This window comes from Eublepharis macularius, chromosome 17 (assembly GCF_028583425.1).
Source record: "Eublepharis macularius isolate TG4126 chromosome 17, MPM_Emac_v1.0, whole genome shotgun sequence".
NCBI lineage: Eukaryota > Metazoa > Chordata > Lepidosauria > Squamata > Eublepharidae > Eublepharis > Eublepharis macularius.
Window position 1 is genome coordinate 32718458 of NC_072806.1, and position 13322 is coordinate 32731779.

The 13322-nt window shown below is 45.8% G+C and overlaps 1 protein-coding gene across 4 annotated transcripts in view; it reads left to right on the forward strand.

The window, feature by feature from the left end:
* The window catches only part of VMP1 (vacuole membrane protein 1), a 143904-nt gene that overhangs the window by 99047 nt on the left and 31535 nt on the right, over positions 1–13322 (forward strand). For all 4 annotated transcript variants that reach the window (XM_055001392.1, XM_055001390.1, XM_055001389.1 and 1 more), the window contains one exon: positions 7915–8031. In XM_055001392.1, coding sequence (XP_054857367.1) covers positions 7915–8031 — 117 coding nt within the window. The remainder of the gene's footprint in view (positions 1–7914; positions 8032–13322) is intronic.

Here is a 13322-nt window from a genome sequence, read left to right on the forward strand (position 1 = left end):
TTTGACCTTTTCGACTTGCATGACATCAGCCAGTGATGCATTTGTTTGTGTGATATGCAGAAAGCTTCTGAGGGGGCTTCTCGACATCTTTTTCTCTCGGGCCTCTGGCTGGCCCAGCCTGTCTCTGCTCCCTTCTGCTTTTAAAAAAACTTGTGTGTTCACAGTGTGGCTTTGCTTTGTCTAGCTCTTCTCAGTTGCTCAATTTAAGTAAGCCTTTTGTTGGCACGCGGTGCCTGGATCTGACTCACCTCCTCACAGTCACTCTCTCATGAGGCATCTCTGAATAATCCGACTTGAGCCGACGGATAACTGGAAATCCAGGGGCAAGAGGATCTGTAAACAGCTCTTGGCCAACCCTCCCCTACCTTGGTGCTTATGCCCGTTTAAATAAACTTGCTTTGTCGGTGCTTCCTTTTGGTGCAGGGTTTTTTTTTTCTGAATGTGACATCAAACCACTTACATCTTGCTGCCTCAGGAGCAGATTCCTTAAATAGGGAATTAAAACAGAACCCATGTTCCTTTTTCTGAAGCACATAGTTTGTGCAGAAGGGTGCTGACAAGAGGCACTAAAACTACATTGCTGGGAGTTTACAAAGGATGTATGCCAGAGACTGCTTTTTGTTAAGTTGATATATTCAAGGCACATTAAAAGCAAAACTTAACCTTGACAGAATTGGCCCTCCTTCCTTGTTTTCATAACACAAAAGAGACTAACTAGTCTGTGCGGCAACTTGGGACTTGATCCAGATGAACACATCTCTGTGCTAGATTCTTTTCTGTGTGTTTATTGTCCACCTTTTGTCACTGAGACCCAAGGAATTATTTTGGATCATGGAGGTTCCTGGTTCAAATCTCGGCCCTACCACTAACTCTCTGGGGTGGCTGATGATTAGCACCCTCTGTCTGTAATACGGGAAGATGATTATAGTAGCTTACCTGATGTAGGGATTGCGATAAATTTATGTATGTTTGAACAATGTGAGCATTGTCTGTCAGGCTGAGTAGCCCAGGTGAGCCTGATCTCGTCAGATCTCAGAAGCTAAGCAGGGTTGGGTCGGCCTTGGTTAGTAATTGGATGGGAGACCTCCAACGAAGACCAGGGTTGCAGAGGCAGGCAATGGTAAACCACCTCTGATAGTTCCTTGCCATGAAAACCCCACCAGGGGTCGCCATAAGTCTACTCTGACTTGAGGGCACCACACACACACAGTATATCTCTTAATTTTTCATAAGAATCAGCCAGCAACAAGACCTTCAAAGGGCAGGTTAAGTGTCACTTTGTGTTATGTGAAAGCTCGAGGAAGCTCAACCATGGGGTGGAAATTATATTTTCCCCAGGAACGTATAAAAATAGGAGCTGCCTAGTTGCATGTAAAGTAGAGATGGGCATGAACTGAAATACAAACCAAAATGTGTGACAAACCAGGCCGGTTTGTGGTTTGTGAACCAGCGGTTCGTCAGGTCCCATTTCTGACAAACTGCCACGAACTTTAGGCTGGTTCATTTGATTTGTTTTTCAGTTCATCACTGCAGACAGCCTGGTGCCGATCAATCAGTTTCCTAGGCAACAGGGGATGGACTTCCTGCAGACCTTCTGCTGACCTGGAAGTGGTGATTTGCTGGCCTGGAAGTGACATTTTCACAAACCAAAACAAACCGATTTGTGAACCAGGGCAGGTTCGTGAAAGTTTGTGGTTCATGATTCGTGAAACGTGACGAACCATGAACCGCATGGTTAATTTTTTTTCTGGTTTGTGCCCCTCTCTAGTGTAAAGAGAGACCTAAAACTTTTGTTGCAACCAGTGAATTAGATGAACAGTTGCTACCTTCCTAACTTTATTTTCCTCCCAAGTATTTGAAAGCTGTACATCTCCAGTCGTGCTGAACCAAGGCCATGAAAGGGTGGTCAGCCTTTGTACTGCTGAAGGACATGATATTCTTCTAATGCGCAGCTTCATACGCAAAGTTGGTGTCACTCTGTGGGAGATGTTTCACATGCAGTCAGGTATTATAAGGTCCTCAGTTTGAGGGAGGAGGAGCATCAACACACTGCTAGGTAGATTCCACCACCCTACCCCAAAGGGCTCATCAACAGCCATCCTTTCCTTTCTGGAACTAGCATGAAATAGTAAGTAATGTGTTAACATTTATATGGAATGTGCATGGCAGTTCATTACTTTGGTGTCTCATTTTTACCAGTCCTTTGCCTAAAGTTTTGTTAGGGATACCAAGGACCAGGAAGACGCTCCAGGAATGAGCTTGGCTCTTGGGCCACCCGTTTACCATCCATGCTGTCAGCCGAGGTCTTGCATTGACAGCTGCTGGGCTGAGGCAAAGCTTTGTCTGAAAATAATACCTAAGCTTGCAAAGGAGGCAGAACTTCTGCTTTCCAGGATGTGGAATTTTGGAAGAGGAATCTCCGTTTCCAACCTAACCCCCAATCTGTTGTCTTCCCCCGCCCCAGGTCATTACAACATCTGAAGCTTAATCTACAGAACAGCCTGTGCTCTTTTCTGGCCGATATGCGTAGCAACTCCTCTACGTTTTGCTTGCAGTAGCGATGGTTCCATTGCTATCTTCTCAGACCTTTCCCACTGCATCAGTGCTGTTTCATGAAGCATACATATAAACAAGGGAGTGATTGGATATTTTTAAAAGCCTCTAGAAGTGTCTCCTCCCTCTGCACAATGTTCTTGCTTTTTATTGGTTTCTTAGCAACGTTCGCTTACAACCTCCTGCATTTTGATGGGAAGTTTGAGTCGATTCCACATGTTCTTTTCTATTGTCCTTTTAATGCTGATGTTCGTTTTAAATATTTAAGCTCTGTTTTAGCTAATATGACAGGTTCTGATTCCCACAAGGTTTACTGCCTTTTAAATGATTTCTCCTCCGATATAACTGAGAAGGTAGCAAAGTTTTTACCACTTGCTATAAAGCTGCGCCAGGAGAAGTTTTAGAAATAACTGTTTATATCATTCAGTTGTTTTATATTTTGTTCTTTTTTCTCTGTGCTATCCTGTTCTTTTGTTATATGCCAGTAAAGGCTGATTTAATCGAATCGAAGGGTAGTTTGTAGTCTGCTAGAATCCCCTCCTCTCCTAAGGTGGCAGGTGGTTTTAATGGGCACATTGTTTATTCCCAACCTTTCTCCTAGAAGAGAGTGGGCACCGTAGCGACTCTGGATGACCCAGTCTTTGGATTTGATCTGGGAGGGACATATGCTGAATACTACACACATCTCCCATCCTTCCTCTAATGAACTCAGGGCTGTCCTTTCTTTGATCTCCACCAAGATTGGCAGAGATTTCATAGCTCTTATACAGATAGCTGGTCTAGTCACGATCAATGTTCTAAGTAGAGATGGGCACAAACCTGAATACGACCCCAAAAAACCCATGAACCAGCCCGGTTCGTGGTTCACGAACCAGTGGTTCGTGGAAGCTCGTTTCCATGAACTTCCACAAACTGGTCTACTGGTTCATTTGGTTCGTATTAAAGGGCAGTGCTCCTTTCCGTGCCACTGCAAAGCGTCAGGGAAAGGGGCAGTTAAATGACCATTTCCCCAAGGAAATGGCCATTTAAACTTTTCCTGCTGCTTGCAAGTGGCAGGTCCCTTTAAACTATCAACTGCAAGGGGGGGAATCCCCCCCTCGCCACCTGCCAGCTGATAGTTTAAACGCCCCCTTTAAATGCCCCAACCCCACAAACCCCAGCCTGCCAGCTGATAGTTTAAAGGGCCCTGCCTCTTGCAAGCGGCAGGAAATGGCCCTTTAAACAATCAAATGCACCTTTCCCTGCTGCTAAGCAGCTGGAAAGGGGCATTTAAACCCCACGAACCACGAACTGGTTCGTGAACTTGCCCCAGTTCGTGGGAGTTTGTGGTTCCTGGTTCGTGGAAACACCACGAACCACGAACTGCATGGTTCGGTTTTTTTATGGTTCATACCCATGTCTAGTTCTAAGCTCAGCTTGCTAAATTCCTGTAGCAACCCAATAAGCCAAAGGCTCCTCTGGGTCAGACAAGGAAAGATGCTTCAATGCTTCCAAGGAGTTTTTCGTTCTCCAGATGCCTAGAGACAGTTTTGGAGTGAATGAGGGCTAACAAGCTGAAACTTAATCCCCAAAAGATGGAGGTACTACTGGCACATGGGAGGTCTGACCCAGGAAATAGATTATTGCCTGTTCTAATTGGGGGTTGCATTCCCCCTAAAGGAACAGGTTCATAGCTTAAGGGTGATGCAGGACTGCTGGCTCCGGGCCTCTTGTTTGTTAAACAGATGATAGTAGTTGCCTAGAATACTTTTCACCAGCTTTGGCCCTTTCTCAGCAGGAAAGATCTAGCCAATGTAGTACTTGCTTGATAACATCTAGATTAGAATACTGCAATTGCTCGATCTGGGGTTGCCCTTGAAGACTGTGTGGACGATTCAGTTGGTACAGAATGCTGACTAGAGTGGCTCATAGGAACCATATCACTCCAGTCTTCTTCCATCTGGATTGGCTCCCAACTTGCTTCCAGACCCAATTTAAGGTGCTAATACTGACCTTCAAAGCCCTGTATGACCTGGGACCAGCATATCTTAAGGATCACCTCCTATGTGAACCTACCTGTTCACTCTTGTCATATTCGGAGGCCCTGCTTCAGGTGCCCCCACTATATGAGGCTAGATGGGTGGCAACTAGGGTTGCCCGGTCCCTTACCCTCCCAGCAGGAGGGGTGGGGAGCCTGGCATTTACCTTTTGCTCCCAGCTTGGCACGATGATGTCACTTCCTGGGGGGATATCATCATGCAGGCTGTGAGAGCGCTCCTGCACTTTGCACCAGACCAGTTCTTAAAGAATTGGCCCAATTGAGGCCCAAAGCAGCCCAGTGCAAAGCACAGGAGTACTTCCCCGGCCTGCGCAATGACATAACTCCTGGAAGTGACGCTGTTGCGCTGCGCCGGGAGTGCGCCCTGGGAGGCACATTCCCTCGCATTTTCGCCCCCACCGGCAAGGTAAGTGGTGGGGGTGTAGGGTGGGCATGGGGGACCCCCTGCCCCCACAGGAGACTGGCAACCCAAAAAAGGGCCTTCTTACTCGTGGCACCAAAATTTTGAAGCTCCCACTCCTGGGAGATTCCATCAGCAGGTGAAGACTTTTTTGTTTTGTTTGGCATACTTTCAATGGTAAATGGTCCTCTTCCCCGTCCTTTGTGTTGTATGTTCGTGTGTTTATTGAATTCTTTTTGTACTATTTTAAATGCAGTTGCAAATTGAAATTTAAATTGTTTTAAATAGTGATTTAGTGTTTTAATATTTGCTGCCTTGGGAATCCTGTTGGGGTAGGAAGGTGTCATACAGAGAGCTACTGTAGCACAGTGGTTAAGTGGTTCGGCTATGAATCAGCGCTCTACTGGTTCGAATCCCACTACTGTCATGAGCTCAGTAGGTGGCCTTGAGTAAGCCACTCCTCTCAGCCCCAGCTCCCCAGCTGTACTGTGGGGATAATAATAACACTGCTGTTTAGAAGAGCAGTATATAAACACAGTTGCTGCTGCTGTTATTATATTGAAACTGCTTTAATTTTTTAAATTAAAATTTCTAAACAGCAGCCACGGGGGGGGGGGGCAAATTCAGCTTTGGTTCGGGACCACAGTGCTAGGGCGGGGACCCTTCGCTTGGGCCACAAGCCATTTGCTGCGCCATTGAGGCAAAGATACAGAAAACAAACAGGGTCCCTTTAAATCTGCCCCAATAAGGTAAATAGGGACCATTTTGGATTGGGGTAAATGGCAGAGGGGGGAAATGTCAAACTGCATCTCCCACCAATCTGCTATTCAGAAAGAAAAAAAAATTGAAAGGCCTGATCCATGAAATTTTTAGCATCTCATCAAGTTCTGACCTGCAGTGTGCCCCCATGTTGGGTCTCCCACCACCCCAGTGTCTCGTTTCTTGTTCTGTTAGATGGAACTTTCCCTGTGAACAGGAAGAGAATCCTACTTAGAACATTGTGGGCAGGGGGTGGAGGGACTGAATAACTTGTTAAAACCAAAGAGAGAAGTTGGATCCGATGGGGTTTCTACTCAGCTAGAAATCCTTTATTTGACATTATTCAGCTCTCTCCTAATTATGAAGCAGCACCAGCCACATACTGATCTCTGTTGTGTATAGTGTAGCTGTCCAAAACAATTTTTTTTAAAACCTCATTATATGGGTACATTTTACTTTATGAAGCCAGATGGCTTGAAACAGTACCAAAAGCATAATATGAATTGGTTACTAATTTGTTAACTGCCGTTAAGGTGTTAACATAGAACTGGTGTCAAATTAGGAACTGTCAGGTTAAAATCTGGAAAATAGTTCAAACAAGTGGGAGCCCACGAAAATTGCGGGGGCGATTCCTCCCCTTCAAAGCACCTGACCATTCAACACACCCTCCTAAGTACCTCTTCCTTTTACTTCTCCCTCCCAAGATGCTTCCTGATTTCTCCTCCCCTGCCCCGCCCCTTTGTCGCTCCTTGTTTGGGCCTGGTGTGGCTCTCCACTGCCACGCCCAGCCTTGGAGTGGCGTGTCAGTGAGACCTCAGGTGACTTACCACTTCGTTGCCCAAACCTTGGGTAACTCGTTGCCCCCAGGTTTGTGTTGGCTCGCTGCCTTTTCACTTGGGTTTTGGATGGCTTGCTGCTGCCGCTGTGCTCAACCTTCGAGCAGCTCACCACCACAGTGCCTGGCCTTGGAGTGGCTCTCTGCCTCTGCTGCAGGGCCTTGAACTGATGGCTGCCACCGCCGCTATGCTTGGGCTCAGGGATAGCTCTCTGCCCCCAAGCCTAGCATCAGAGCAGCCTGCCGCTTCCTTGCTTGGGTCTCTGATGTCTCGTTGCTGCTGCAATCATGGCATATGCACAGACCTCAGATAAGTGGTTTTGGGGGGGATTAAACCACCCCAGGTTTTTTTTCTTGGGTTTCAGGCTTTTCTGCAACCCCTGGGGGATTCCCTATGGATGCCGAAACATCTGATTTGTTCCCGAGTGGCCCCAATCCTCAGGTTTAAGTATCCGCAGATCAGGGCTACTTGGCTATCGGTGTATAAGATGGCAAAATTAACAAAGTTTGTGCACTCAAGAGAAAAGATACATGAAGAATTTTTCTAAAGCCTGACAGCTATTCATGAATTTTGTAAAAGAGCATTCTAGTTGTTAGTCGTAATTTTGGGTATGCTTGCAAACATCTGCAAACGTACTTGTGATTATCTAGTTTCCTATCACTGATATGAATTTGAGTGATGGGAGAAATTTGGAGGGAAGTGAGAGCAGAGGATGCAAAGATCCACAGGAAAAATGAGAGAACTGTGAGTCCGCCTCACAAGATTATTGTGAGGATAAAAAGCAGGTGGGGAAAACCATGTATACCACTCCGAGCTCCTTGGATAACAACGTGAGAGAGAAATGGCAAAGAAGCTAGCAGTTAAAGGCTTCAATTTTTAACAAAAAGGTCTGGGCTTCTTAAAGGCATGCCAATACAGCAATAAATACCAGATTTATATATTTTCCCCTCTTCTGTTTCAGACAAAGTTCACAAGAGAACAGTCTGAGCGACTGAGTCATTGGGCCAAAACACTTGTTGGGGGAGAATGTTTGATATATTGCTTTACAATGGCTGACTGTGGTTTTTCTGCATTTCATATGGGAGACGTCTGTTAGCTGTTTCTAATCTGGGGATAAGAAGAGAGAATCGGGCAGGATCTGTTGTTCGTCTGAGACATTGTCTAGCTGAAGCCTCTCTTTTAAAAAAATTATGTGCTGAAATACCCCGTTCTTGGACAATAAGACTTCAGAATTATAAGGAAGGACATTTCATGTATATTTTTTCAAAGATTTTACTACAATATTGAATTCTGCATTTCATCTCTCCCCCCACCCCTTACCTTCCCAGATTCCAAACCCTCTCTTTGATCTGGCGGGGATAACATGCGGACACTTTCTGGTACCCTTCTGGACTTTCTTCGGTGCCACCCTGATCGGAAAAGCAATAATCAAGATGCACATCCAGGTAATTCGCTTCCTTCCTTTGACCCAAGCGCTGTCCGTTTCTCTTACGCGGTCCGTGCATTTTACTTGCCTGTCATAAATCCACCCGTGCGCATAGCTCCACCCCGTATTCCCCTCCTAGGTAAATCATTTTTACCTGGCAGTAGCAGTTTCTCAGCAACATCAGTGGAAAAAACCTGCAATTTTCATCCGTGGAAGCACAATAGTGGACCCCAGGAAATAAACTCCCAAAGTTTCCTGATGTTAGAGTGGCAGTCAGACCGACAACATTTCCTAGGGCGCAGCAGGTCCAATGCTACCCAACAGCGTACAAGGCATTAGGAATGGGAAATTCTTGTCCCACCCCATCCTTTGGGTAGCTGGTCGTTTTCCTAACGGGCCACAACAAGCACAACAGAAGTGGAGGGGAGGGGGCGCGTTTCCAACCTGTTCCAAGTTTGAAACTACACTTAGGGGGGGAAAGCAAGAAATTTGACAATTTTTGGCAAACAGCTCAATTTTTCTCCCTCTAATCCCTATTCCAAGACATGTTTTCCGCATCTCTAGTGGGTAACAGCTGGTTAACACATGCAGGAGAACAAGGTGGCAGAGCCCGGAGAGAGCAGATGCTGAACTCAACTGCTTCAGACTACAAGGTGGTGGGCTCCAAGCTTTCAGTCCTCCCATGCATAGAAGAGTCCATGCAAGCAGAAATAAGTACAGCAAGGAAAAGTGGTCCTCCCTGCTTCCTTTGCCTGCTGTGCTAGTTTTCTGTTTACAGGTAGTTTACAACCCAGGGGAACATTCAAAAATGTGATGTCCACCTGCAGTCCGACATGGCCAAGACTATTTTAACATCTCTTTTTTTTTTTTTTATAAATTTTTTTATTTTCATAACTACAAAACACTACACCAGACTATCACAAGGAAAGGGGAGAGGGAAGGGACAAATGGGGGTGGAAAAAGAAAAGGGGGGGGGAATGAACTACAAACACTAAACACTACACTTCAATGTTTCCCTTCATACTGTCATAATACAAAAATAGCTCCATAGAATAATGATGGAGTGGTTAATCATACAGAGAATAAACATTTCAAATTCTGATTAAACTTTCCTCCCCCTTCTAGGTCCCGGACGCAATTCTCTCTGTGCAACCGCTGTTGCGGTGCTCTCCTCCTCCTCCTCCCCCCCCTCCGGCTCCTCCTTTTCTTCGTTCTCGGTGCAGCAGAGTTCTGGGTTTTTATTCTCAAAATCCTTTAGTTGATCTTCTGATAATATCTTATAGGCCTGATCTTTATATCTGAACCATATTCCTTCCGGGAATAACCATTTGTACTTTATTCCATGGTCCCTCAGAAGAGCTGCAAACTTTTTATATTTAAAACGCCGTTTCCGGACTAGAAATGGAACGTCCTTCAAGATCTTGACTTTCAAACCCATAAAGTCCAAATCCGCATTGTATGAGTTATATAGGATGGTGTCCCGAATCTTTTTAGATGAAAAGTCAATAATGATCTCACGAGGCAACTGTCGCTTTGTTGCATATTTTGAAGAAGCCCGACGGACCTCCAAAATGGCGCTTTTAACCTCTTCTTTAGTCGTCCTCGCGGGTGTCGCCAGTAGTTCCGAGACCAAATCCCACAAATCCTCATTTTCCTCCTCTTTCACGTTTTGGAGACGCAAAATTGTCTGCGTTCGTTCCACCTGTAGCCCGATCAGCTGGTTCTCCACCAACTTCAGCTCCTTTTTTGTAGCCTTCACAAGTGACGCACTTTCCAGAGCAGACTTTTCTGCCCCCCCCCGCTGCTGCCTTAATGGTTTTCACCTCGCTTTCAATTAAGCCCACCCTTTGATCAGTTTCATTCAGCTTGTCAACAAAGGGTTTTATGGCTTCCACCACCGCCCTGCGCACCAACTCTTCGAGCGACTCCCCCTTCAAAGTAGCCGAGATTGACTTACCGAGAGCGGGACTTTGCTTCCTTGCTGCCATTTTGGGGGGGGGGGGCGCCAACAAAATTCTGGAACTCAACGAAGGGGAAGAGCGAGTCTTCTTCAGATCAACCTCTCCTTCACAAACGCTTGTAAAACAGAAGGGATTCGCTTGTTTACAGGCTTCCGCCTGTTTCTTTTACTTGCCGTTTCTCGTTGCCCGGCGGCACTCGAGGCGCCGCGCACATCTGCCGGCCTCCATAGGGACAAACGGGCAATTCCCCCCCCCCGCATTGATTTCGGGGAGTTCTTCCCGCCGCGTCCCGGACCCTGGCTCCCTCCCTGGGAGTCCTGGGGGCTAATCCTTGCGGATCAGCCGCCCGGTCAGGGTGCCCGGTCGTTTCCTCCCGGACCAGCCGAGAGGAGCGTCCGGCATGGCTGAGAAAACGAAACCGAATCACTATTTTAACATCTCAGCGTTGTGGCCTTCTTCTGCTGGTGTGAACCAGACCTTGGAGAGAGAATATAAATGCCTAAGTGAAAGTGTGCACGTGTGAATTGGGGAGGAAAGAGTCATGCAGATCTTGAACAGGCAGCGCATCTTTATGACTGTGACAAATTCTCAGCTGTTTGCTTCCATTGAGAGGCACCCATCACTGCAAGGGAAAAAAATAAAACACCCATCAATGTAACATTCCTGTTAAGTTCCTCTCCACTTTTATAACAGCCATAGTCAGGAAAATAGTCTCTGTCCTCCATTTTACATTGTAACGGAAAGGTCGGGGGGCTACAATAAAATGTATTGAAATTACATTTCCCCTTTGTAATCTGTCTTGAGTCTCGGTAAGAAAGGGGGACTATAAATAATGTAAATAAATGCAAATAAAAATACATTCGTATTAAAGAGGGACTGCCAAGTAATAACTATTAACACTGTTCAGGAAACTGATGATGAACCAAGGCGACATTGTACCTGGGCTGTGGCTGTGTTTTTCCAAACAGAAAAGATGCCCCATAGTCATAATGAATGTACCTTTTTTGGTAACATACTTGTATACTCATTTTTGTAGTACTCTAATGATAGCTTTTACCCACTATAAAACACTGGTGCAGGGCAGGAGATGGAACACGCTGCCGCATGCACTATAATTAGATAAACCCAACTCCTTTGAGAAAAAAAATTATATTCTTCTCTGTGAGCACAAGACAGTTTAACACACGTTTTTAAACAATCGTCAAAGCAAACACTAGTCAGTCCCGGAGGGGAAGCCATGCTAAGCCTGTTGCACCGGGATCAGCAGAGCACGTTGCGGCACTTTAAAGACCCGAAAGATTTCCTGTGGCAGAAGCTTTTGCGGACTCTGCCAAATACACGTTGTCTGGCAAAGAGTGGCTATAGTCCCTGCAAGGCTGTGCCACAGTAAAACTGTTAATCTTTATAGTGTCCTAGCACTGTCGTTTTCAACTTTTTTGAATGTTTTATTAGCAAATGAAAAAATGAAAATTGCCAGAAGTCGCAAAAGAAAAAGGAGAGGAGAAGAAATATCAGACAAAGTGGAGCATACATAAGCAGTTGGTACAATTTAAAATACCCTGACCCGGATGGCCCCGGCTAGCCGGTCTCATCAAAACTCTAAAACAGTTTAAAATGTTTTTAGAAGACTGCCAACGTTAGTTAGTAGTACAGAAAATATAAAAGACAACCACATCCAGCATAACCAAGGATTTGTACGGGGAGGGGGGCTGTAGTTTATGTATTTGTTTCATTTCTAGTCTGCCTTTCTGAGACTCAGGGCAGATTACAGCTAAATACAACACACTAAGGACAGTGTAATACATACAAACAACAAAATTAGAGAACGGTGCACTAAACACTGGAATACAGATGATGAAGCAGAATTACAAGATTGGAGAACAATGCTGTGAATTGCATACAGTCAGCAATGTAATAAATCTGGATTATGAAATTAAAGAGCAATGCAATAAAAAAGCGACATAGTATACAACAATGGAGAGTGCCTTAAATTCCGCAAATTATTATAAATGGCTCCTTTTACTTTTAACGATGGGAAGGTTCTTGACATATGTGAAAAATGATGTGCATTTTTGTCTAATCCCCTTAGTAAGTTGTTGTTGTTAATAATTATTGCCTTCAAAGTCCTCAGGGATATCCCTTTCCCCAATTTCTCTGCTCTTCCAGTGCATCCCTGCACGTGGTTTTCACTGTTTCAGTTCCTCCACGCTTAGCTGTCCAAAGGTCTCTTATTCCCTCAAGCAATTCTGTTGCTGTATCTCTTTTGCTGCCTGGAATTGCCTCCCAGAACAGCTGTGTGATGTCACTTCCTTCAAACCTTTCCTCAAAACAGCACCTCTCCCCCGAACCTTCTAGCACCCCCCCCCAATTTCCCTTCCCTAAACTTAAGCTCATGTGATTGGAATGAAGATGCATTCTTCGCCTGTTATCATTCCCTCCACCTCCCACCTGTTCCTTCTTTCCCCCTTCTCTTATCTCCATTTCCAGATAAATCCTTGACCCAAGGAGTTTACTGACATATTTTCTCTATCAAGCACCCTGTGTTGACCGCACTTGATCAGCAATATTAATCATGGGGCGGGGGGGGGGTCACATGGAAAGCTCACAGCTGGCTTTGGCCGCCCCTCCTGCTCCTCCTCTGGCTCATTCGCATGTCGGCTGCCTTTTCATCCTGGCTGCTGCCTGGACCCATGCTAATTCTCAGACACCATTTTGGACGGCCTGCTAACCTGAAACAGCTACTCACCCACAATGATAAACTACTTAACACTAACATGGACTCTGGTATCAAGGCCTGCAGCAAACCAAGATGCCAACTTTGCTGTCATATCTGTCCGAGCAACATCATCAGTGGACCCAACTTCAGCCATACCATCTCAGGTTCATCCTCGTGCTCCTCCTCCAATGTGACTTATGCCGTCACGTGTCAGCAACACCCTTCCACCTTCTACATTGGATAAGTCTGTCTTTGCATCAGGGGTCATTTCATAGAAAAAGAGCTGGAGGAACTCATCAGCATAACTCATTAGCATAACTCATTAGCATATGCCACACCCCAGCCTATTCTGGCTGTTTTAGACCCAATCCTGGCCATTCAGGGCCGAAATTGGGCCCAAAATGGCAAAAAAGGGCTGAAAATGGCTGAAAAGGGGCCCAAAATGGTAAGGATCAGGCCACTGATGAGCGGGAGAGTGATCCACCACCCGTCAGAGGCCCAATCCAGGCTGTTTCGGCCCCAATCCAGACTGAAACGGACCCAAAATGTCCGAGAGTCAGGTGGGCAGGGCCACCTGCCATGTGACCTCTTCGGGAAATTGCCAGAACTGCGTTCCTATGCGTTCCCCCTCAA